Source organism: Platalea leucorodia, assembly GCF_965183815.1.
Source record: "Platalea leucorodia genome assembly, chromosome: 7".
NCBI lineage: Eukaryota > Metazoa > Chordata > Aves > Pelecaniformes > Threskiornithidae > Platalea > Platalea leucorodia.
This window is the reverse complement of record NC_138829.1, coordinates 34,714,217-34,742,059: the sequence shown is the minus strand read 5'-3', so window position 1 is coordinate 34,742,059 and position 27,843 is coordinate 34,714,217. Positions and strand designations below refer to the sequence as shown.

At 36.3% G+C, this 27,843-nt stretch overlaps 1 protein-coding gene across 2 annotated transcripts in view; it reads left to right on the top strand.

The window, feature by feature from the left end:
• DPH6 (diphthamine biosynthesis 6) overlaps nucleotides 1-27,843 on the top strand; it is a 213,984-nt gene that overhangs the window by 139,856 nt on the left and 46,285 nt on the right. Inside the window, exon 13 of one of the 2 annotated variants that reach the window (XM_082318709.1) lies at nucleotides 8,339-8,581. The exons of the other annotated variant lie outside the window; for it this stretch is intronic. Coding sequence (XP_082174835.1) covers nucleotides 8,339-8,581 — 243 coding nt within the window. The remainder of the gene's footprint in view (nucleotides 1-8,338; nucleotides 8,582-27,843) is intronic. 2 annotated transcript variants of the gene reach the window in all.

Genomic DNA, 27,843 nt, shown 5'->3' with positions numbered 1-27,843 from the left:
TGTCATGTGATGAACAGCTTTCACCTTTCAATACGGAGTATTTTCTCTGCCTAGCTATCCCTCTTCTGTTTATAATCACATTAACCTATTTGACAGTTGGCATGAGTAAGGACTGTAAAGACAGGTAGGAATGGAAAAAAAAACAGCTCACTCTTCATAGGCTTTTATGACTGCAATCTTGATTCTCCTTGGATGCTGTATTCCAGAACAGTGGTACAGCCTTAAGCAGTAGCACCCGTATTGTTAGTAGAAACTTCAACCTAGCAATTTCTACTGCAGTGAAATTTCACTGCAGTGATAGTTTAACTGATGATTTAGTTAGTATAAGTGGACATTCTCAGTAGAAATTTCAGTTAATGGGGGAAGGATATTATGAGATCCCTTTCTAAGTAGATTGTATGGTTAAGGATAAAAGTAGAAACAAAATTTGTAATATAAACACATACAGGTATATAAGGATATCACACCACTTTATCTTTTTTCTTTATCTTCCTTTAGATATTGTATATGTGGATACAATTGCCTTATAACCTCTCTCTCATATTATATATGCTCTCCAGTCCCTTAGAACTGTAAACGTAGATAGAGAAAAATGTAGAAATCCAGGAGGGAGGAATGTCCTGTGAACATGCTAGCTATATTTTTTTTTTTTTTTTTTTAATGCAGAACTCACAAAGAAAGAATGCTGATACATTATGAAGCTATCCTTATCTGAGTAAATTTAGGATAATAATCATAAATAGCAAAAACTAATGAACTGTGTGGGAACCCCAAATGAATGCTTATGTAATGTAACCTCATGTAAGGTTTAGACATTTTCCATTTACCAGAGGGGAAAAAGAGTATTTTTTGAATTTTTATATCTTTACCCTCGCAGATTAAAATGCTTTTCATACTTTGAATGCAGCTATGCTAGCCTGTAAACTGAAAATCAGTGGTAATGATGAAATGTGAAAACTTCTGGAAAAAAATACTTCTGGAAAAAAATACTCCATCAGCTTTGAATAATCATCTGAAACTTTGATATCGCCTGATCTTTTACAGCATTCATTTTGAAATATGGAAATCATACATTTCCTAAAGAGTATGGTACCAGTTTCTGACATTTTAGAAAATTTCACTCTCTCATTAGCCAAGGGTAGGTGTTACTTATCCTGGAATAAGTATTTGGTAGATCTGATGAATTAAACCTGTTTCATGAGAACAGAGACTGTATCTTCTTTTGTCCTATACTGAACTTGCTTCTAGTAAAGAGCAGTTATGATTTAATATAAACTGTTCAGCACTTCTACAGTCAAGTTTTCTCCCTTGTTATGAATATCTGTATTTCGAAATGTTTGCCATATGTTCTGGCATGATTTTTCATTTCTCTTAAGTCTCATTTTCTTCTTGCCTGCCTTTATTTCAAACCTGTCTGTGTCCATTTATATTATTTCTACTGGTGCACATTCTAGTTTAGTATCCTCTGTGGGTTTCATTACCATGCTGTTAATCCCTTCTTCCATTGACTTAATGAAGATGTTAAACAAAATCAGGCCTAATACCAATCCCTACGGCACCCCACTTCAGTACACTGCCATTTTCATTACTCTCTCCTTACAGACTATCAGCTAGTTAACAGCATTTTAATTAGGAGACTTAAAAGTAATTTCCAAATATGCTGTATCAGATATTTTAAGAATCCAGATGAATTATAACCATTATCCTCCCTTATCTATGCATATATAATCAATTAAAAAACATAATCAACTGCGGTGGTCATAATATGCATTTTCTAAAAATGCGGTATCTGTTGCTCAGTAGTCCATGTCCACATTGAGTGATTTGCATCGCTTTACACTTTCAGATACTAATCTTTTCCACCTTGTTTTTCTGGACCCTGAATATGCCTTTACTCTTCTTGGTAAATACTGATTTGATTAAATCTTATTCCCCATCCCAACCCCAATTGTTGTGGAATAGACTAATCTTAGTTCTTTTTATTTGTTTTGTTTGGCATCTTTATTCAAAGTGATATGAATAAGAAATGAGTAAATGATAATCAGTTGGGAGGTTTTACGCCATCTTTTAGATAAGGTATGTTGATAAAGCTGAGTGTTCTGCAATTTTTCACAGTTGGCAGATTTTGTTAATGTGGTTGTGTGAGAACTTGTGATTTTTTTCAAAAGCTTGAGAGGAAATGGTAGGCTTTGTAAAAGGTGACAGATTAATAGTCATGAAGTCTAGAATTCCACTGTCCCAAGGAAGAAATGCATCAAAGATTAATACTCTTGTTAGCTTGCTCATTTTCAAGTAGGGAGGCTGCTCTTTTTCCATTTAGGAAAAAACGTCCTTTAGGATGTGGAGAACAGTTTATCCTCTATGGCAATTAAGTCTTTGAACTGTCTACTGTAATTTTCCATAAAGGAACAATATGTACCCTGTGTGCCAGTACAGGACATTGGCCAAAGTATGCATAGTAAGTAAGGAATATTTTACCTCCCTTTTCTTCATTTCCTCTCTGTGTATTGGAGATTCCAAGTGGACCAAAACCAGAGTCCTGGAGAAGTCTTCAGACTAGCTGTCATGCCCACATGGATATATTAGATGGCAAGCCTTTTTCACCCACTTTATTGGAAGTTTTCCTAGATGTTTATAACTACAGTTGCTGAATTTAAAAGCTAGTTTTATTTTTGTTTTGTGTCTCATACTCCCTTGGAATGTGAATGACAGCTTTTGGGGTGTTTTTTTTGGTGAAAACTTCAGTTTCTGAATCTTTGTCTTCTGTAAATCAGAAGTGTGTGTTTTTTATTTCCATCAGTTGTAGAGCAGAATAAAATCAATTTGGCATTGATGAAGATTTAAATATAACCAACACATTGCCAAAAATATGTACGCAAATACTGCAATTTTCTGTGATAGAACAGTTTTTAAAAAATGGTTCTCCAGCTGAAACTTTGATCTTACCTTCTCTTAAGCTTTCTGACCTGCTCATCCCTCTCAAGTCCGTGCATATAGCATTTTGTTAAACTTCAAGCTACTACAGACCTTCAGGAATGTATTATATGAGATTGCCTGCTGTAAATCCAGCACAGTCTAAAGGCTCAGTTTGAATTACGGGATTTTTAGAGGATTGCAGAGGCGTTTACAGTTGGGCAGCATAGAGTATGAATAGGAGGTATTTGGATGTAGTTTTTTGAAGTTGATTTAGTGTTCATAACAATATTTTGGCTTCTTCAGATGCATTGTCGAGTTAGTGGCCTTTTTAAAGAACTGCCAATTTTTGTGCTGCTCAGTTTATGCATACTGCATGACATGATACTTCTCTTTGGTACAATTTCCAATTAGGAGACGCACAAAAGTTTTAGGTGTGTTGATCAAGTTATGACACTGTGCTCAGTGTCAAATACGACTTTGTGGAACAGTGTATCTTAATTTTGTCAAACTACAGATAAAAAAAAAAAAAAAATTATACAGCCCAGTTTAGCATCCATGAAATTGCAGTATTTTATTTCAGTTCTTGATAAAAAATGTCCTGTGAATTTTCAATCAACAAATATATAAGTTCAAAGAGAAAAATTTAAATCACACTTTGATAAAATAAACTTTAATAGTGAAGAACAATGCAAAAAGATGAGTGTTTTGTAGTCTTATAGCTTATGATCAAATACATTTTGAAACATATGAAGCTCCATCCCAAAATGAGGATTAGCAAACTGGAGTCACAGCATTTGAAAACTGAGTTATAAATCTCTGAAAATTGGGGAAGTGTTACAGCTATTTCAATAGGATAGCAATAATATGGTATTGATTGATTATACTTTTTTGACCTAACTAGGAAAAAATATTATTTCATTTAAAGGGATGTTCTGGACTTTAGAGTATGATATGCAAGAATTTTACTATTATATGTGGATTCTTATAAGTGTCAAATTTTTTTAGTGAAAGATAATCATAACTTTTTTTTTATTTTTCATTTAGGAATATATCCTTCATCTTTTAGGTGCTGATAACTGTACACATTTTCTCAAAAGAAAGCCTGTATCAAACTAAACTATGTGTGATCAACTCATTTATGGACTTTTTAGACTACAAATTTGTAACAGTTCAAGAAAAATGTGAAGTATATTGAAGGTTGTGGTGTATTAAAACCACATTAGTCAGATACAATTTGTGTTCATAATGTGAACTCAAAGCTTTTAAATTACTGTTGTCTAAACGGTACCTTTAAAACTTTATTCACACGAGGTAGTTGAATAAAAGATTGCACATTGCAAAAAGCAATTTTACCGTCATTAGCTAAAATAAGAGGGCCCTAGGAAGAAAGGATTATCATATATTAAATAAAAAGTTCACCACCTTACAGCTTTAATCCCGTTAGAAAGGATGATTTCTGTCTAACTTAATCACCCAGAGGTCTTTATTGCCTGGAGTATTAATTGATTTAGGTCTTCATTAAGGTCAGAGGTACACATGGCTGACCAGAGGCAGCCTATTAGCGCGTTGTCAGTTATGCTTATTTACATTGACTGAACATAATGGTGGGTTATTTCACTGTTAGGTCAGGGGGTCACTGGATCTTTTGTGTACCCTGACCTGTTAAAGGGCAGCAGTCACTCAGACACCAAACTGCATTCATAACAAAGATTTTGCTGATTGCGTATTGACTCCGTCCTCTGTCCTTCCCAAGAAACAGGCGTTTGTTCATATGGCGCAACTATTAACATTGGCCTAAATAGCTGTGGGTGAATGGTTGAAATGTCTCTGTTAGCAGTTCCCTGCAATTTTTGTATTATGCCAGTTAATCACTAGCAAGTCTTAATGATACCAGCAGGAAAAGTTTCATAAAGTTTCCATAGTTGCTCTTGGCCTTTAATTAAAAAAAACAACTCAGTGCATATCTATAGGTATCCTATTACTTCTGTTTCTTTCTAAGTAGCAATAATTATAGCTTTCTCTTGCTAATTAGCAGCTTAAGTTAGTCCTTTTGTCCAATTAAGCTTGTTTTTCTCATTGTTTCTTTTCCTGAATTTTATTTTCTGGGAGATATGTTGTGTCCTTTCGGTAACTTATAACACTGTTAAAAACTTTTCCATGGGACAGAACAGTTCAAAGTGGCACCAAGCATTCTTCTGACTTTTTCTTTCTATGGTACCATAGATGCTTTCCTTCTGCATTCCTAAAAAGGGAATGCAGCTTAAAAAAAAAAAAAGGTGAAATAAAATAATAATTTGCTACTATACTGTCTTCTCTCTGTATTAGCTGGGATCTAGCTCTATATTATACTTAATTCCTGCAGTACAGCTACACTACAAAAAGCAGTAATTCTCAAAGAAGAGCTTAGCATTCCTATTCGTTAGAGTATGGATTGCATACTCTGAGGTTCTGATTGGCCACTGAATTCCCTTGATTATTTACGGTTGTGCTAACTGAGCAAAACAGCTGCTGAACTATTATGTTAGCTTATTAAGGCTCACCTTTCATTTAACTTGCAGTGATACAAATGAAAATAAAAAGGGAAGAAATGTGGAATCACGTGAGGCCCCATGTATAAACTGCTTACTGCTGTGGAGCTATATTGGAAATAAATTGGTACAAGTGAGCATCTCAGCAGTACAAGTTTTTTTGGCTTTGGTTTGTCAAATCTTTAATGAAATTTTAGCACTGGAAATATGTGTATGGGCTGCAGTGAAAATTAAATCATCAGTGTAAGCTGAGACATCTAGTGTATAAATACATATCCATTATATTGTAGTTTTGTTTCTATGCTGAGTTTACTGGATATGCGAGTCCTCTAGACTTGATACACTGTGAATCTATAGCCTGAAAGATCTTCTGTTATCCTTGTAGATGCTCCAAAAAGATAAACTGTTGCAAGGTTCTAGCAGGGTTTTGCAGAACACTTTCACAACACAAGGACTGACACCATACATTGTGACATCTCCGGTTGTAAGATTTCAGTACTGTGAACAAGATACTATGATGTCTTCCCTGTTTTAACTGCTTTTTACTCTGCTAACAATTTCCTGTGTAATGCTTCAAACATTCTAGAGACAACCTCTTGAAATCTGCTAAAACAGTGTTTGTACTGGTTTGCTGCTTTGCCCCTGCTGATTGTTTATTTATGCTTGCTTTTCATGACCAAGTCACTGGGAAAGAGAAGGGGAACATCCCTCCTCCTTCCTTTGTCCTAAATTATGTCCCGCTGAAATACAGTTGCTGCAAACCGGTGGCCGTGTTTTGACTCTTTTCCCCTCTTTCCCCCTTGCATCCACCCTTCCATAACATGGTGGCTTGTTAGGAACACTGTTTTTCTATTAATTACGTCTTAAGATACAAACAAGTATGTTAGGAACAGAGGGGTTTTTTAAATTGTTTTTTAAAGAACTCTGCAAAATTCCCACTGAATCTGAGCCAAAAGTGGTGCCAATTTTGCTCAAATCCTTCAGAGATTTTTTTTTTGACCTTGCTTATGACCAGTGGGGCTAATTGTATCAGAACTATCCAGGATACTTTAAGAAAGTGCTATCTTGGTCCGTATTTCAAAACACTGACAGATATTTTATCGTTAATTAGTATTCATATTATGTCTCAAACAATCTGTTCAAGAATAGGGGAAGTGAACTGGTTGAACAGCTCTTCTGTCTACCTAATAATTAACATGGGTGATGCATGGAAAACCAGCAGCCCAACAGGAAAAAAAAGAAGAAATATTGCCAGTGTGATTTTTTTTCTGTAGAAGTATAAACTACCTGTATTGGAGTTTTTGACTAATGCATGGATTTCAGTCTGCAGAGGTGAAAATGAATGGCTTGCTTTAAAAATGAACCTGTGCCCCTCTGAATTATATCTTCCTGAATTTGTTTCTCATCTTGTCAGTATGCCACTTGGTAGCTGGCTGGACTCCCTTGTTCAATGGCACATATTTTAATATAGCACCGTAAAAAAAAAAGACCATTTGTTCCTATAAACCAAAATATTACTTGCATATTTTTTTTTTCCAAATTCAGGATTATATATAGCATTATCAAAACAATATTTCAGATATTCTAAACAATTTAAATAGTTGATGGGTGTCAGTTGACATGTTTCCTCTCTGCCTCCTCCCCCTCTTCAGCTGCTAATCATAGAACTTGTATGCCAAATTGTATAAGATACTCTTCCAATAGTTACATGTGTGAGTCTTTTGTGAGACACAGACAGTTACGAGGACAGATTTGGAGTTGCATATGGGTCTGTCACATGGTTTGATTGCCACGTCTTCTAGGACACAGATTTCTTTTTTAATTATTCTTAATTCTGAGGAATTTTTACTGTTTATACAGTAAGTTCTGCAAAATTCTTCCTGAAGATTCCTTGCACAGTCCAGTTTCCCTCTCTTTACTCCTAGCAAAATGCTTCTTGTGCTGACTTCAAAGCTGCTTACGCCCACCTTACTTCCCACTTCTATACGTAGTTTTCTTTTGATATTGAATAAAATTTACTGCTTCACTGATCAGGAAATGTACAGACTTTCTAGAGAATTGCAGCATAAGAGGATGAAAAGTTTTGATATTTACATTAAGATTTTATAATAAATCTTTGAGATGTCTGAATAGTAAGAATAAATGTTTCCTTTGCTGGCTGCTGTTAAAAAAGTAGGTCTTCAGAGTGTTGCCAGGAAGACTTTGGAAAATCAGCCCAAAGTAACTGCATTACAGCTCAGCTTAAAACATGTATTGATGGTCTATCTGGCCACTCATTTAATTCCATTTCCAAAAGGTGCACCCATCTTTTTGGTCAAGTGACATTCTTCTGCATCTTATTTTCAATCTGCAATTTTCTTTTGCCTTCTGGTGGATTATCATTACTTTTTTCATACACAGTCTTTTAGCTGTTCTGCAGTATTATTTTTATAGTATTTTTAAATTACTTCACTAAAGACATTACGAATATACTTTCTTGTGTATACTTACATAAAACAAAGCTTAAGACTTAGAAGTTAAAAATAAAAATAGCACTGATCCAAAGATAGTGTGCATCATCACTCAAAAAAAGAAAGTAAGAACATATTTAACCATGTTGGGGCATCAGTGGGATCCAGCAGCTCTAACAGTCAGTATCACATATTATTGTTTTGAGCTGACATATACATCCATGTATTAACTGTTAGGTTAAAGTTAATTGCAGTGCTGTGTTTCTATATTGTAGTTAAGTCCCTATCAAAAATTATCTTTAGACTGGCATGTTTGCTCCATTTGTGACAAATGATGGCAAAGAACAGTACTGTTGAAAGAAACTACCTGGAAAAGAGAAAAGTGCTTTCCTTGCCTCCTATACACTCCCAGAATCTTATTTACTTATTTTTATTTTCTTCTAGGTTGGAGATGTTCTCTACTGTGCTGGACAGATTGCCCTAGTACCTTGTACGATGCAGCTTGTTAGTGGTGGCATATGGACTGAGGCCATAGTTTCCCTCCGTCATGTTGAGCGAGTTCTTCAAGCTATGAGCCAGAAGACTGCACTCCACCACGTCATCACAGCCAGCTGCTATGTAACTGACAGCAAGCACATTCCTATTGCTCGCTCTATATGGCAGAAGAAATTAAGAGAATGTAAAAAGGTAGCTGTGATATCCATTTTCTTCTTTCTGGGTTGTCTTTCCCACCCCCCTAAGTTTTGTAGTAATATCAGAATTTTCTCAGTACATTTCAGAGGGGTTCAAGTAAAGCTGATATAATAAGGTTTGATTGAGCTGTTATGTTCTGGCTCATAAGTGGTTGTGCACAACTGAGAAGAAAAATTGCTAGAAAGTTATATTCATCACTAACTTTGTCTTAATTCCCTAAAGCAATATGTTAAAGAACTCTTTAAGAGCAGTCAATTCCTCCAACAAAAATGTGAACAATACCTTATTTGAATTACCTCTGCCCATATATTTTTACATAATAGGAACTGGGCATTTTACTTCAACTTTTTGTGAGTTGTTCTGTTGAGGTTTTTTCCCCAGTCTTTCTTAAAAGCAATATTGTCATGACAACTGAGTTTAGCAGTTTACTGCTCATTATTGCTTATTATTCAGCTGAACTTCTAAGACCAGATCGGGCCGTGCCTTTCTATTGGTTGACCCTAGATTATCTCCAATAGCATAATAATTTGCACAGTGATTTATAATGATACCATAATCATTTCTATTATGTATGTACCATTTTTCTTAAATAGGCACGGAACACCCTGCAAGCATTAAAAAGGTAACGGCCACAACTCTTGTAAATAAAACAGAACTTCTCCATGAATGAGTAAAAAAGGGTAGTAACTACATAATTGCTGTATAATTTAATATAACCTAATCATTATTTCTCAGGGAAATACATGGCTTGGAAGCATAGCATATGTTAATATTGCCATAGAAGAAGGAAAAATGCACCTGAAACTTTCCTTCTATTTGCCTTCACTTTCAGTCTCTGCACTAGGCACTTGTCTTTCTGAGTACAGATGTAGGCTTTACTTAGAAGCTTACACATTGAACCTTGATTTATTAATAAAGGACCCTCTTAAATAGTGTTTACTATTCCTCCAAGACCAAGTGTATTGAATCTGAGTTCAATTCTGTTTTTTTACTTCAATTCAGGTTTTTGCTATGTGACTGGTTAGTAATATGTACCATGACCATGAAGCCTACATGCTTTCTTATTTGTAATATATATGATTTGAAGGCAGATTGGTGGTGTTTGCCAGTTCTTTGAAACTTTTCCTTTTTCCAGGTGGAATCTTCTAGGTCTTCTATAGTTATTATACATACCAGCTGCTCTTTATCAAGTCTTTTATTTCTTCCACTTACTGAGACAACTAGGCGGTACTTTCTTAGCTACATGAAAAACACTGATGAGATTGTTTGCTGTTGGGCTATTACTAGTATCTGGCCCATGACACTTTTTGGTTGTTCAAGCCATAGCTTAAAAAATAGATTGCTGCCTACACATACTTCTATGAAGAGTTAGCTGCCTAACAGTTCTCAGGAATGGTTAAGAAAAAACACCCTAGAGGAGCATCAAGAAATCCTAGAGGGTGTTCACCAATCTTATGCTGTGCTTATCAGATCATATACATTAATGACAGTATCAGAAAGAGCAAAAAAATATGAGCAGATGAAGTAATGTGTGCCACAACATGATTTAAAAATGCTTTGGAAAAAATTAAAGTATCAGTGAGAATGAGATGTTATTAGCAGCCAGATGTTCCAATTTCCCTATCATTTTGTCAATAGGAGGTTCAGACAGAGGAATTGAATTTTTCCTCAGGCTATGCGTACTTTTTTGATGAGTAAGGGTTTGTGTACACAGCAAAGCAGAGAAAAAGATGTATCAAACACTTCTGTTATAACGAACCAGAACAATTGTCCTGCCCTGAATATACAATTGTCCTGTTAATGAGAATAGAGGTTTTGTATGGGAGGAGAAGCACTAGCTGGAATGGTGTTAGGAGAATTGTTCCTTTACTCTCCGAACAAGGAAAACAGTAAAGTTTGAAATTTTAAAGACGTTTGTAAAATGACTGATAAATTGTACAACAGTTGTACTTCTCTCTCGCTTATTCCACAGAATCAGTGAAAACACAAAGTGTAGTTTTTACACTTCTTACTATTTTCTTTGAAGCAGTCTGTGGTGTGTTGTAAGATACTGTCTTTCTGTGTGGAAGCCAAAACGCAGTAGCTTTACTCTGAAGGCATCTGTATTTAAGAGTCTAAGTAGCATATCCCTTACTTGTGTGGTTCTGGTTAGTTTTTGGTATCCCAATACTACTACAGACAGTTCTGTCAGATACTGTGACATGAAATAATGGTCTGTTTTCTGCAAGTAAACTAAGTCAGCCAAACCAAAAGTATTTTATTATTCTTGAACTGCATTTCGAGCAGTGGCCAAAGGCCTGAATCAATAGCAACCTACAGATTACTTAATAAGAACAAATGGTGTCTCAGTTGAAATTGTTCTGCTTCTGTCGTCCGTGGAAAAAGGAGTTGGTTTGTGCCGACAAAACAGTGCAGCTCAGAGCTCTTTTCTTGTAAACTAGACATTACAAACCATAGACCCAATTACTTTTTAAAGATGGGTTTTAGACTCTACGTTTCTGTTTGTTGAATGTTCTGTATTTAATAGCAAAATGATGGTATATTAAGATTGAGGTATTTGTGTTTAACACAGTGACTAAATCATATGCATTAGAACTGCCAAATATTTTTTTTAGAGCACCAAAAATTATTGGTGTTCTGTCACGTAGTGATGTCTGGTAAATATCCTCTACATAAATAACACCGTTCAGCAACTTCAGTTGAATCATTCTACATATTTGATGTCAGTAGTCTGTAAAGCACAAAAGGGATTGTATAAATTGTTTAGGATACAAATAAACTGGACCTACCAGGACATAATATAAAGACAACTGTGAGAATTGCTCCCTGGATGTGTTTATATAACACAAAAGGTTTACTTCTAAGAGCACAATGTGGGCACGGAGTTAATCAAAGCTTGCATTAAGATAAGGCCACAGGGTCAGACACGCTTACCTGGACTTTAGAGGACTTCTTGTCGTATTATTGACAGTGACAATTGTCTCCTAGTAATTTCTTGTGTTATGAAGAGAAGGATAAATTGAGCATGTTTCAGAATAACCAAATTATTTCATTGATAACCAGAGGAGTGTCTCTAGTGAGCATCAAGGATGGGAGGGGACCGTAAGAGAGGGAGAAAATCGTAACAGTAAGCAGGCTGGACCCCCTAGCAACTCCTAACTTGTTTCAGTCACCCAGGCTCTGGCCCCCTCCTTATTCGAGCATCATTCCTTGCTTCCTACACAGCTCCTTTCTACTGCTGTCATCCTGATTTCCCTCGTTCCAGATGGCAGCTCAGTATCTGTGCTCCCAGCACCATTCCCTGCAGCCCCATCCCTCCAGTATAACCCCGGGCATTGCCTCCCTGAACTCCAGTTACCCACAGCCATCGAGGGTTGTGTCCCCAGAGCTGGAATCCAGCCCCTGTCCCTCTCTCTTCTTCCTTCCTGTGTCAGTTTGAGTCACCATGTCGTTGGAAAAGCCATCCAGGGTGACAGAGGAAACACAAATCTGGTGGAGGGTTGGAAGGTTGTAGTAGAACTCCACCGTGGAGAAAGAAAAAATAGTGGGGAGGGAAGGATAAGAAAGCAGCCCCAGTGAGGTCTCACTCAAAAAAAAAAGTCCTTAATCACTGGGCTAATGAAAAGATCTTTGGATCAAAATTTTGAATGTACACAAGAGAGATTTCCTTTGTTAAAACTAAGAGGGTATTGTAGGAACTGAGATCTAGAGTAAGGGAGCCGAGGTAAGCATTTAAGTTCTGTGGATGGATATGGCTGCATTGTTGTTAAGTGGTGGTTGTTGGAGAAATTCAGATATAGTTAAGGGAAGCAGTGGTGAAAATCAAAAGAAAAAACAGGCTGCCGTTGTAGAAATTAAAATCTAGTTGAGGGAAGTAGTAGTTAAACAAAAAAAAAACCACAGAGGCTGCAAAAATAGCATAAAGACAATTATGCAAACAAATAATCAAAGCCAAAACCTAGGAAGAATAATTGGAATTAACAAATACAAATGCCAGCCATCAGCAGCTTCCCCCCACCCTATTTTTAAGTTACGCTCCTTCCACAGTTTCTTTGTGATACCCAGGCACACTTCGGGACGTTTTGACACTCTTAAGGAGATACATTTAGGGAGCTTCTGTAACATACCTAGTCAGAAATAGTAACAATTGTGTGGTAGAACAGTTTCTGCCTAATCCAGTAGTTAGCATTTAGAGCTTTTTTTTTTTTTTTTTTTTTTAAGTAGCCAAAAAAAAAAGCATTGCTAAAACTTTCTGGAAGAAGAACTGACAGTTTTCCAATTAAGTCTCATCTTGTGTTTTTCTTTACTTCACATCTTTTAATGACAGTGTCATGTAATATGATGATTTTATAAGCGGTTTTGCTAACTCATTCAGTGGAGTAATCAATAGAAAAAATAAGCCAGATGGGTTGTAGTCCATTTGTATTGGGTGGGACAGATGGCATTATTGATAGATGGAAATATTCCAAATAATTATTGTATAATGATATAACAGTGACTGTGCTTGCAAAATTTTATTAATTTACTTTGTGTATGCACTTTATTCACTCGGGGTTGAGTTGTACCGTTTAGACAGTACTCCCATTATATTTAGTTGGGAGCTGAGTCCACCCCCTACCTTCTTTTTCCCCTCCCTAGGGACTTTCCATGCAGAACCATCCCTGTAGTACCTTGTTAGAGAATTTCAAGTGGTGGATTGTACTTCTGTCTGTACAACAGACTCCACTAGATTAACTGAGATGGGCAAGATCATGATTACATTTTTTTTTCTACCTCCGAATGTCTGCTTTTTGCTTTCTTTTGTTATCCTCACCAATACAAAGAAGAAACGTGCTGTACTGTCTCAAGATTTCAGGCATTCCAGCTTGTTTAACTGCTGTGTTTTATTCTTTTTACATCTTGCTAATCCCCAGCAAGATTTGGTATAGCTAGACCAGTAAAATATATCAATTTTGATAAACTGTGTAACAGATACTGGTTTGGGCTGTTGCTATTCAAATGTATATTCCATGGCGAAGTACTATTAATTCTTTTTTTTTCTGTGAGTTAAGAGCACATTAACTTACAGAAAAACTTGGAGGCCATTTTCTGCTTTTGAAATACAGTTCTTGATAAACATGACTGAATGATAAAAACACGTTTCAGTTCTTATTTTGATTTGATGACATATACAAAACTCAGAGGCAGATTTTCCAGAACTATCTGACATGTTATCTCTGACTTCTTCATTATAAAAAGAAAAATGTAGAGGGAAGTACTTTAGTACATTTAGTACACAATGTTTTGTTACCAACACAAAGTTTAGGATCGCCTGTATTTGTAAGTGAACCCAAAATATTGGTGAAGGGAGATTTTGAAGCAGTGAAAACAAGATATTTTGTTAAGATTAGAAGACAGGGTTGCACAGAAAGATAATATTTAATGTAATTGCAAGACTTATTAATAGCTGTAAGACCATTAGCTTATATGATTTGCTTCAGCAATTCATTTTATACGTACTATTTTTTTTGTTCAGATGATGATATTATAGATCAGTTCCACTCTGAGTGATTTTATTAGGCAGCTGCCACTGTATTTTCCATCCTCAGTAATGAAAAATACTTCCCGTGACATGAAAAAAGATGTGTCTTTTGGCTTTTATAACATAGCTTGCAATTGGATGCTAGTTGTCTAGTCCTCTCCATCCGATAAATCCCTGAGTAAACGTACTACAAACTTCAAAAGTTCTCCAGCCCACCTTCTTCTGACAGAAGCTTTCTTTTTTTTATGGTAAGCATTCAGGATGAGTGGCTGTGATCCCATGATTGTTTCAAATCCAGCAAAGAGTGCTACAGTTGCCTTTCATTCTGTCAGGAATGCCAGTCAGGTTGTTGACAAATGTGTGTCTTAATAGCATGTAATGCAGAAGTGATGGAAAAAAGATTCGCAATGTTTTATCTGATACATATTGTGAATGGGTTCCTTGCTTATTTCAGCACTTGGGTAACTTGATGCCAACTTTAACTATCTAAATTTAAACCTTTTGGGCCAGATTTACAAACTGTTTAGATGTCAAAAGATGTAAATGAGCCTGAACTAGGATTTTTTAAAAATATCTGAGAGCAGTCATCTAGGGGCACTGGGCCCATTCTAGGGAGCCCTCGCATCATACCTCCTTCGACACTCCTGTAAGTACCATTGGTACTACCCTGTGTCTTTCCCCTTTGCCTACCAAATAACGCAGAGGTCCCAAGTTATAAACAAGTTAAATCATGAACCAGAAGCTCTCTAGCTACATGCAGTGGTTTTCTGGAGTAATTATTATGTTTTCATGGCAGTCATTTAGAATGGCATCATGCATCTGTAGCACAGCAGTCTGTGCATTGTTCAGACATGCCTGTAGTATTTGAAGTATACAGACTGTCATGAATTTAAATAAAATTCATGCATTCTCTGACACTTTATCCTAAGTAGAACAGAAGTAGCTTATGCCCAAATAGTCAAAGTCAAAGGTTTTTCTTGCTGCAAAGGATTGGACAGAGGTTTGAGATACTCTTTACCTATGGAGAAAATTACCATAAAGATAAAAAGGAATGTAAAAAACCCCCAAATTTCTGTGAGAGGATATGTACTTTTTCACCATCCTGAACAGATGTTTGCAAGTCCGTAATATTCAGGTACACATTTTTTGTATATTTTATTATATGTATTGGTTAATATCTGTGTTTAATACAATTGTTAAATTTCCAAATAGTATTGTAAATTCTGTGCCCTATAGGTAATAGTATAGGTAATACTAATTTAATTGGTCTCCTTCTTTTACCAGTTTCTTGAACAGAATAGTTAATATGTGAGACTAGAAGTAAATGAATATTATAAACGTATAAATGATAGATTAGAACCCTGCTACATTTACATTGCAGTAAAATCTCACGTACGTTAATTAATATAATTGGTAATATTACCAGAAGAAAACTAAATATTTTTGGAAAACATTGCCACCAGCCAGTACCTATGCCTATCAGAAATTCAGTAGGAAGAAAATACATGTTTCTGTTTCCCTTTTCTGTCTCATCAGGTTTATAACATTTATTTTGCTACTAGATGGTATTTTGAATGTTCTGCAGTTTGATATATTAAACCAGGCTTCTTTTATGGCCCATGTTAAGAACACACAGTGCATTCAAATAGCACAGTGGCAGTGGGTCTTTCATCTTGTGCCTAGTGTATTTCATTTCCCCTATGTTCAGATTAAACAAAACTTTTGTATTCGTTTGAAGCAACTGTAAGGAGAATATTTAACACAGGTCAAATGCAGATAGTGGAACTCCAGAGGTCCTTGAAAATATTCTGCCTTTTGACACTGGGCCACAATGGGAGGTGAAAGGGTTGCCACTTTCACTTTTTTTTAAAGGAAGATCATGATGTTCTATTTGTAACATTAGTGGAGCCTCAGTGAATTTTAAAAAGGAATATAGTCAACAAAATGAACAATGAAGGAGTCAACATGACCTTAACTAAAGCCATTATTAGAAATTGAATATATATATGTACACATAAAAAAATCATATGATTGCATAATGTTCTAAACGGTATACATGAATTTAACTTGTAGAATGTAAACATAAAACATGAACAACAGAAAATAAGAAAGGAGAGCATTTCTTGTGTGAATGTTTGTGTAGATACAGATGCAATCAAATCCTCAGCAGGTGGAAGTCAGCATAACTCTCTGATTTCCATGAACTGATTTACGCTAGCTTATTTGTCATTTACAGGTAATATATACATGCATTTGAACATTGTTTTTCAGTTAGACACAGTGAAGAAATGCATGTCAGGTTATTCAGGGTGGTAAACAGCCTAGTTCATCCAGGCTGACTGATTTTCCCCTGCAGCAGTTCCCTTATAAGAGTTTTTTTGAGCGATTCTTCATCTCTTTTGCTGAAAATATTAATTCTGTTTTTAGCCTGTCACTTTTGTGCTAAGCAAGAGGACATATATGCATCCACTGTTTGCTTAGGCCAGAACCTCTGGTCAAAAGTCTTGTGTGTGATGACTGTGAAAGCCATTAACAGGATTTCAGCCCCAAGGCTGGTACCTGTTGTCGGTGCCTCTTTATAGAGGGAAGAATGCCAATTTGGTTGAAAAGTGATCAAGGTCGTACTTTCATTCAGGAAACTTCTCTGTTGAACGGTAGTCCTAATTACGTGTAGGACATTTTAAATCCCCACAACAAAGGAAGGAATGTCAGGAATCATCAGCTTCAAAGTTTTTTGTGTTCTCTTCTGGATGAGTTAATCCTACTGACCAGGACTGAAAGAAGAGCCAGATTACCACCCCAACCTACACAGACAGTTTTATTAACAGTCAGTCCTTTCTAAAACTGCAGCAAGTTAATCTCTTTCAGACACTGCAAATGTTCCTTCCAAGTCAGTGCTTCCAACAAGTACTTCGATGTTAAGTACTAACTAGCTCTTCCAGATCTTGGTCTTTTCCGGGGAGGGTATTTTAACTTGTCTCTTCAGTGTGAGCTCAACAAAAATAAGAATTAACGCAGATCTTTTAGAAACCAGTCAAACTTCTGTACTGAAAGTCCTCCCCTTAAATCTGTGGGCAATATCCTCTTAGTCATGGTTATGGAGGACCTGGAAAAGCATTCCTGTTGCAGGAGGGAAACTCAGCTATTGAATAGTGTGCTGGGTCTGGCTGGGATGGAGTTAACTTTCTTCATAGCAGCCCCTGTGGTGCTGTGTTCTGGATTTGTGGCTAAAACAGTGTTGCTAACAGGCCAATGTTGCACAGTTTCAAGGGTTTCTCTTTTTCCCATTCTGCCCTCACAGCGAGTAGGCTGGGGGTGGGCAAGAGGTGGCCAAAGGGATATCCCATACCATAGAACACCATACTCAGCGATAAAAACTGGGGAGTTTTGCCTTCCAAGGTGGCTGTTCCCCAGAGGCTGGCTGGGCATCGGTCTGCTGGTGGGAGGTAGTGGATGATTGCCTTTGCATCACTAGTTTTATTCTCTTCAATTATTAAACTGTCTTTATCTGGACCCAAGGTTCTCTCATTTTTGCTCTTCCTGTTGTCTCTCCCATCCTGCTGGGGTTGGGGGGTGAGCGAGCAGCTGTGTGGGTGCTTAGCTGCTAGCTGCCATCAACACCACAAATAGATTCAGCAAATTACCACTGAAGACAAACTCTGCAATTAACTAGGAAAATTCATACCTGGCCTTCTCCCTCATCAAAGCTCCAGTCAAAATTAGAGCTCAAAATATCATTTCTTCCTTTTGAAACTGTGCAAGAATCAGATACAGTTATGATCTTCTACCACCACAAACTTGAAAGAAAAAAAAAAAAAGAAATTAACTCAGGAAAATATCTTCTTTCTTCCAGTGGAAGTACTTCTTTACTAGTGTATAGTACAATCCAAGGGATCCTACTAAATATCAGTACTTGATTATCCTAATCTGTGGTTCTGTGTGCTGGTCACAATAACAATTTCATTTCTTCTTCTTCCTCCTCTTCTCTGAAGGATATCACATGGGCTTCAACATTAATAATAGATCTTCAATTTCCTTACTTATAAAAGTCGAAGTAAAACAAAAATTATTTATCCTTTCCTGTACTCCACTTTCAAAGAAGTACCTAAGACAGCATGAAAGTAAGCTAGCATTATTTTGAAACCCCTTCAAATTTTTGCATAGCAAAAATGAGCAGTGCTAACTGGTCAATACCCAGTAACATGCATGCCAGCTCGGCAGTGAATAATCACTTTCAGCTTCCTCTCTGTATTTATTCAGCTTCATGGATGAAAAATAAAAATGCTTCCAGCTGATATAATACATGTGTACAGTTCTTGTCAGTCCTTTAGTTGTAACACAATGAACACAGCTGGTAACAGTTGAAAACTAACTGATTTTCTTTTGGACGTTATTCAGTATTAATATTATGCAGGTCTTTATGCATCTCGCTTATAAGCACCTTTGTGGAAAGATCCTGCCCATCTCCTGTAGTTGACAAAGTAGTTACTTCTGCATATATCTCAACGAAGAAGCAAGTGAGTCTAAAAGAGAAAAATATAACTGTTAACTGATGAAAATACTAATTGTCAATCATTTCTAATTAAGTCAGTAATTTTGGTAAAGTTTTGTCATAATTTGTCAAACGAATGTTTGGGTGGAGTTGTGGATATCTGTTCAGTAATGCATAGCCTCATAGTCTCTCTGTGCGTGTTCTGCAGAATTACATGGGGGAGATCTGTAGGTATATAGATTTTCTCTTTCCCTCCCTCCCCATATACATATATATACATATAGATAAATATGCATTACATACATATCCATGAATATATATTTGTATTTTTTTTTCTTAGTATAACAACTTTTAAGAGGCATATATATTAATACATGTCACTTAAAGGCTGTTTATTGAAAACTTTCTATTCTAATCTTCTGTACATGGACTTACCTGCCTTCAGGAACATGAGTTAAGATCCCATTATATATTTCAATAGTAATCTGAGAGACGTATCTTCACCTTCAGGAAAACAATTTTGCTTTCCATATGTTTCATTCCCATGACTGCTGAGAACAGTCACGCATATAACTCAAACTTGGCTTACAATTTTCAGGTTATTGTGAGCTTCCTCTCATGAGTGGATGTAGTGGGACTGGCCGGGATAGAGTTAATTTTCTTCATAGCAGCTCCTATAGTGCTGTGTTTTGGATATGTTACTAACACGGTGTTGATAGCAGACCAGTGTCGGCTGTTGCTAAACAGTGCCTGCACAGCATCAAGGCTTTCTCTTTTTGCAACTTTGCCCGCACCCACGTAGGCTGGGGTTGGGCAAGAAGCTGGGAGGGGACACAGCTGAGACAGCTGACCTGAATGGACGAAAGAGGTATTATATACACCATATAAATTCATGCTTGACAATAAAAACTGGAGCGGGGGTGAGTTTTTTTCTAAAGGAGCCATTGCTCAGAGACTGGCTGGGCATCAGTCTCCTGGTGGGAGGTGGTGAGTGATTGCCTTTATTTCTTTTCTCTTTCCTTCAGTTATTAAACTGTCTTTATCTTCACCCGTGATTTTTTCTTTCTTTTGTCCTCCTGAGTCTCTCTGCCATCCCGCTGCAGGGGGTGTGAGCGAGCGACTGGGGCATTTTACCTGCCGGCCAGGGGCAACCCACCACAGTGGACTGTAAGAAGTTGCCTGAATTGCATCACCTGAGTTTGGCTGCTGTAACACTGAACTGAGGGAAAACTTGCCCTGCAAAATCAAAGTTCCAACCTGTATGTAGGACATTATTGACCGATATAAATGGCTCGACTTAAAATAAAGGGCATATGCAGTCCTAATAGTCCTGTTATATTCCATTTAACTGATCTTGCTTTGCAGTCATACCATATTAAAAAATGAAAGTAACTGACTACACTGCTGAAAACGAACATTTGCCCCCAAAATATTCATATACATAAGATGAAGGAATGTAAAACTTTGTAGTTTCCACTAAAAATCTTTGTTTACTAAAAAGTGCCAAATTCAAAATAATTTTCAATTCTATATATCATATTACTAATAAAGGTGGCTGTCTCGATGAGGGAGAGCCTAGCAATTAATAGAAGTTTAATAGTGCCACCAGAATTTTCAAATTGTTTTTCTTCTGCCTCCAGCAGCATCACAATTTTCTTCATTGCATACTGCAAAATTTAATTACAAGTTTAACAACAGGAGCTAATGGTGCTGTGCGTGTACAGGTGAGCAGGTGATCATAGTTAGAATATGTGAGGTAAAAGCTGACATTTGGTTTGAAAATTAGTTCCAGAGCTCAAGGTCAAAGTTCAGAAGGAAAGTAGACTTTCAAAGAAAACATCTTTGCAATCAGTATCTGAAATTTAAATTCCAAATCATAAAATCAGTTATCCTTAATGCCCACAAAGTAGATTTTGACCATTAACTTTTCTCATTTTCTGTCCCATTTGGGTACACACTCTCAAATGATTTTCAAGTGGAATCTTTCCATCTTGAACATCCTTAATTCAGTTCAACTCTCTTTCCTAAGTGCTTATTTTTGACACTACACATGAAGAATAAAACCCTCAGAGTGACAGTCTGTGATCATGTCTCATGTGGTGGACTTCATTTGCTTTCAGTTTATATTGCTATCAATTTATGACTTTGTTCCTTAAATAGTTATCTTTTTTCCACATTGTAACTGATATATTGAATGATGTATATTTGAGAGGTATTTCAAGGAATCTTAACTTCAGTCATTAACTGGTTATCTCTTGGCTCAGGAACCGTTAGTTTGTTGAGAGAAAGTTAATATTTTTAAAGCAAATAAAACAGCTTTTCAATATGTAATTATTTTCTTATCAATTTTACATTTTCATGCCCTTTTGAGCATCTAGCATGCAGTGCTTGAATTTACATTTAGCTCTGCAGGAACTGCTTTAAATATTATTATTACGAAGGAAGAAATCAAAAATCAAAGTGAATTCTTAGTACAATAGTGAGGTATAGGAAGGTGCAATTGCAGTAACAGCAGCCTGCATTATTGTATAGAACTAAGTCACAGCTTGACAGAAAGTCCCTGCTGAGGAGGAAATGTAGGGGAACTGGCAGAATTTTGCTACATCTGCTCCCTACTGCTAATAAGCTTTAACCTGTTTCATTTTTATTATGCTTACTGTTTAGAAATTTTGCTTCCGAAATTATATCTGTAACTATGAGAACACATAAAAGGGAGCACGACAGGTAGGGCTGTTTAAAAATTTAAAACTATCGGCAAGGGATATTAAAGGCCGTAATGAATAAGATGGTTGCCTTCTCAGTGTGGGTTTTTAGAGTTCAGGCACTGCAGCGTTGGTGGAAAGACTGAGTGTAAGTAGTGGGTAAAACAGATTTCATAGCTTGAGTAGCTTGTACAGCCAGAAGGCACCATTAGATCATTTAGTCTGACCTGTATATCACAGACCATTACATTTCACCCAGAAATGCCTGTTTTGAACCCTGTGAGTATACTTAGACTAAAATATATCAGACCTTAAGAGTTTAAAATGCTTTATGCCACAGGATGAGAACTGAGAGGCTGAGCTTCCCATGCAGTAGGAGGGGTGTTTATCAGGTTGGTAAGTACACATGGTAGTGTGACTACTTCTGCAGAATAAGCCAAACAACCAAAGGCTTGTATGCACTTAACAAAAGTGAAAATACCTTCCTGACCCCTTTGACTTAGAGAAAAAAATACGGGTATTCATATTGTATCAGAGCACTTGCTTACTGAAATGTCCTGCTGAAGCCATAAACAGTTTCTTCAGGAAAAAAAAACAAAACTAAAAAAAACACCTAATAAATGAAACCACCACCCCCCCCAAAAAAACCCAAACCAACCAGAATAAACAAAAGTTAGACTTAATCTGTCTCATTATGTATCAGTGGGAGTAATTAAGGGCCCAGTAAGAGGGAAAATCTTCTCCTTCAAGAAATCATATCCATTTTTAAAGCTAATATTCATTGTCTAATTCTGAATTTCAGGCATTATGCCCCTTTGGCAGCCATAGTGGCAGTCCTGTGCTTCTCAGATTCTCAGTCCAGACACATTCTTTGCAGTCCTTTGAACTCTGATTAATCAGTGCTATAGCTGAGGTTTAAAACCATCTAAAAATGTGGGGAAAATGGTATTGTATGTTTTCCATTTGATATTATTACATGCTTCCCATAGCCGATTATCCAACATTTTAAAATCTTTCTTTTGCTCTGGTGGTGGCATAATTGCCACATACAATTATGAAATGTATTTTGAAGAGGGATTGAAATGTATAAAATTCAGTGGGTAGTCCATGGGGCTATTGAGACTGTGCTTTTAGATAATGGACTAGAGCAAGATTGTGACACTTACCTGATAAATCACGCAAAAATGGAAGTCTCAGTCTTAAATAGGAGATTATTCTCCATTCCTGTGCATGCAGAGGTATGTGTCTTTCTTTCAGCAGGCCAGTTCGCATTCTTCTATATTTCTTTCAATTTATTCTAACAAGTAATTATTTGAGCTTACTTTTCAAGAAAACTTCCAGGTTGGTAAGCCCAGAAAGCAGAGGTGTTAGCCTAGTTATTACAGACTTTGTGTACGGTCTTCAGGCTTTCAATTCTTTATTTGTTCTAGAGACTCGTTCAAAGCTGACTGTGTCTTCATGGAAATGTGATACTGATTGCTCTTATTTTGATCATGTCACAGAGCTTCTCAGTTTCTGAAATGAAAGAATGAAAAAACAGAGATCCAACAACAGAAAAGAGAAACAAAATTAACAAGCAAATGATGTCCTTATGTACTAAATATAATCAAAAGAGAGCATGTAAGTTTAGGTCTTTAATTTCAGCTCAGCCCTTTTGTCTGTGATACAGAAGTGATAAAAATTTATACCATTTCTTGACCTCTGTTGACAGTAATGGTAAAAGACAGAATAGCAAGTTGCTAAATTTTTCTGTTTGAGTGACACAAGCTATAGATCATATGTAGTTATTGATCTGATTTCTTATAAACTCTTTAAGTTTTCATGAGTTTCCATATTTGCTTATCTTTTTAATATAATGCTTACATATACTTACAGTAGTACTATTCAGAGACCATTTGCCATGGAAGTTTTGATTCTGCAAAGACTTAAATGTATCCTGTACGCACCAAAAGGCTGTCTCAACTTATAAAATCGAATTTACGCTAGATTTATTGTGGGATTTGGGCCCTAAGAGTGATGTTAGTTAATTTTTGTGGCAGTTTCTTCTGACATACTTGGTTGACTACCATAAAATTTTAGCCCATCACTTTGACAAATCCTAATAATAGCCAGCAATATATTGTATAGATTTCAGATTTCCTATGCTCTTGCTAATATACTTGAGGTATGCTCATTTTATTCACCTGCAAAATGCTGCTCTGGGAAAAGTTAAGCTGTTGTGTTTGGCATGTTAATTGCTGACCATTTCATATCTAATAGTTAATTTTGCATCCCTACCATACCTGCATGCAGAATTTTTCAGAATTATTACGAAGAAAACTTAATTTAGATTTTTTTCCAAATGCCAGCATATGGAAATATAATCATTATATTGAGAGGTGACGTTAATTTGAAATGCATTCGAATTAAAAAAATTGATTAAAAGTACCCTTAGAAATCTTACTGCCTCTGGAGTTCTATACCCATATTTTTTCCCGTGTATTTACTTTCCCTTTTTCGTGTTTATGTTTTTTAAAGATAGATAAAGACTGCACAAAAAAGAAATTATTCTGCTAAATGTGCTATCAGATGCTGTTACAAAAAATAAAGAACAACCTTGTTTTCTCTAGATTTTCCCTGGTTTAGTAACACCAAGTACGTACAGGCTCAGTTTTCCAGTTGACATTGTACACAATAGTTTCTAGATGACACAGTGGTAACTGAACTACCGTCAGCTTTGTCCAACACATTGTGGAGTAGAGAGGACTAAAATTTCTGAAGAACTTGTTTCTTTTTATATTAATAGTGTTTATTCCATGATAAATATTCAGGTTTATAAGACCTCATTTTTGGTCTGCCAGTCTTGTGTTAATGTATTTTTGGCATGCAGCAAATAATCTGTTTTATTTCAGGAAGCAATACTAAATGACAGACTTTCTTATTTTTGTAAGATTTGCAAAAAAGAATATTCTTAACAATTTTATTGTTATAAAACACTATTCATTCTTTGAATTCTGGCGTGTTATACCAGGAATGCATGTGGCCTATTTATTAGACAAACTAGGATGTTGAAAAAGATTGCTTCTATCCTACTTTCTTCAGGAACTGACATTTTTATTCTTATGCAGTTTTCCTAGTGGAATCTTTACTTTTTAAAGTCATAAACCTATTGTTGTGAGAGAGTCTCTAGCAAAGCTTAAACTGGATCTCAGGAGTTTGATGCACTCTGTTTAATGTAGGCAGTGTAAAAGAAATTTTAAATGTATTATTTAAAGGCACATTAATCTTGCTGCTATAATGGTGTAATAATGCATACCATAGAAGGTTTTCATAAACTCAGCTTCTAAAAGTAACATCACAGTATCTTTCTTTTTGTTCTCCAAGTCAATTCTTTGTAGAGATAGCAATTACGCATTCATCTCTGTCTCTCATATCCTGATTCCATATTCGTCTGTGAGGTAGGTAGACCTTAGTCCTTACTCACACAACAAAAAGAAAATTTCTCATTAGGAACAAATGGAGGATAGTCAAAATAAACAAATTTATATAATAAATGTTAATAGTTGAAATGTGTACCTTTTTCAGTTAAATTAAGTAAAATAGTTAAATGCTTATACAATGGATTGAGTATAGGTTTGTCCTGTAGTCATTATTCCTGTGTTTTTATTGGGATTTTAATAGGTCTGCCTTTGATTTTTTTTAATAAAAAAATATACTATTAGTTAGAGAAATTCTTTTTTAAGGTTAGCACTTTTAAAACCACACTCTGTGTAAGTTAGTTTACAACCCTTACAGTCCAGCATTTTTCATTTAACTATGCTCATTGCATTGGGCTGTGGTTTGCTTTGTAGCGGTATTCTGAATGCATTAGGCATTTATTAATGTAAGAGTATTCTGTAGCTCTCCTGAATATGTGCAATGAAAATCAAGTGAATCTTTACTAAGAACTAAGGCATACAAAATGCAAGGACTCAGTAATACTGTGAACCAATGTGATAACTTCTTGTGTCTGAGCAAAGCTCAGGAAAGCATTATGCACATAGCAGTTCAGATAACCATTTTAGTTTAATGTACAGGTACAGGTTAATTACAAGTTTAAAAACCAATTGACAACCTCTGTTGTTAACCTTCCTTCCTGTGATATGAAAGGGCTTGTATTTCTGCATTAAACATGTTCATAAAAGTGTTAGCTAAGGAGTGTTTCTTCCAAGCTACTTTTTCAGCTTCAGCCTATGCATGAATTTAAAGTATAGGAAGAGTTCCTATTCTCGTTTCTCGTTATTAGGTACCTTACTGAATTGGATGTCATTTGATAACTGTAGTTCTGTGGCCTTCTACAGGTTTTCAGCCAAGCCCCTCGACCCCTTCTATTTCTAGCTAATCATCCTTACGCTTTGGCAGATTTGAGTTAAGCATCCATTGCTCAACCTTGTTAGAGGGGTTAAAACAGAGCGGACTGTCTGGGTGGCTCCAGTGTAATAGGGCTCAAGATCCCCATTCCTGTAGCAGGTGCCTAAAGCAGGCAAACCTCCTGCTCGGCACTGTCTGGGACTGTCTGTTGTGTTTTGGTTGTCTGTGCTGTCTTATTAGTATAAGCAGGGACCGAAGATCTATGTGTCCCCTTAAAAGTGGGATTCCAGTTTTTTCTGGGATTCTGCTTTGGGGAAAAGGAGAAGAGGATGCGTTTGTTTTTTTTCTCAGAAAGAGGCCAAGAGTAACCACATCAAACTCCCACTTCTTCCAGCCCAATATTCTGATGCCAATACCTCTGCTCAGCTAGCTGAAGAAGCACTTCAAAGCTCTTATCTGCATTCTTCAGCTTGACTCTGTGTTCACCATTGATCTCTAAAATCAGTCTGGAATATCACAGATGAACATAAAACTCCCTTAGAATTACAGAAATACTGGAAAGGACTAGTTGTTGGAAGGGACTAGTTGTGAAAATTCAACCAGTCCAGTCAAGAAAGCCCAGTTGTTTTTCTTCACCAAACACACCACTGGTATCAGCGTAAGCATAAACTCTTATCTAAGAACATAAGAATAGCCATACTACTGTAGACTCTGCTTAGTATTCTGACTCCAAACAGTAGCCCTAAGCAGATGTGAATAGTAAAATCAGGAAAAGCATATATCTGCTGTAATATTCTCCCAACCTCAAACTATTTTAATTCCTATTTAAATTAATTAAATTAATTTTAATAGTTATATAAATCATTAATTTTTGTAAATTTTATAAAATTGTAACTATTGTATAAATTAAGAATTAACTAAGAATTTTAATATGCCCCTTATAATCCCCACTGAATCTGTGTTCAGGCTCCCCTTGAATCCCTGTAAAGTTCTTGCAACCACAGCATTCTCCATCAAGGAACTCCAGGGGTCACCCACCATCGTTCTTTTTGAAACCATGCTCTTACTAATGTCATTTGATGATCCGTAGTTCTTGTACAGAAAGACAAGCCTGCAAAATCAATTCTTATCCCTATCCACCCTTCTTATGTCATGTATGATTTTGTAAACCTCTGTCATTGTCCCTGAGAAGGCTGGTGAACATTTCCAGTCAGACCCTCCAGAGCTTTTGATTATCCTTGTTGTCCTCCTCTGAACACATTCTGCATCTAATATGTCATTTTTCACTTGAGAGATGCAGAGTTGTTTATCTTACTCAAGGTGCAGGTGAACTGTGAATTTCTACAGCAACATAATGTTACCCATTTTCTTCTCTATTCCTTTCCTACGAATTCATAATGTTTTACTTGCTTTCTTGACTGCTGTCAGCTGCTGTGATTCTTTGTTAACCAGTCCATGAAGCCTTTCCAGGATGTTACTTAGCTTAGCAAGGCACTCTTCTCAGTGTTTACAGTAATATGGCATCAACCTACTTTTGTATTAATAAAATTTCAGGTAAATAACAGAGTCACATTCTCAGTCCTCCTCAAATCTACTCCGTACCTTCTGTTTTTCCCCTGAGTTATTGAAATGTGTATTGTATTACCAGAAGAATACCAGTATTTTCTTCATGGTGGGAAAAGGCCTTTGTGGAATTGTGGTTTTTTTCCAAAGTGAAGTGTTAAAAAATGAGAGTGTTCATAGTCCTCTGGATAGGGAATGATATAGATACAATGCATGCATTTTGAAAAATCTACTTTTTGACTTCCTTTTCCAAACTTTCTGGGACTCCATCTTTCCCACCTTTGATCAATTGAGTAGCAGATGATCCTGTTGGCAGAGGGAAGATATTATGGATCATGTTTTGAGGACAGTCTAACATGAGATTCAGTAAGAGCTAAATCACTTGTCATATCAAATCTTTGTCCAAAGTTTGGGGATCTACCATTTCATAGCATGGCAGAATCAGAATCCTGTCATAGTGGGGCCTCTGAGATGATCCAGTTTGCATCCATTCCTGAAAGAAGACATTGTTAGAGAGTCATTTATTTTCAGAGGCTGTCTCCTGCACAGCGAAAGGATGTTACCTGGCTTCCTTCTCCAGCCCTCTTTGAATCAGATCCTGTAAAAGTGTAGCACAGAAGCAGCATCCATCTCCATATTACCTCAGCAG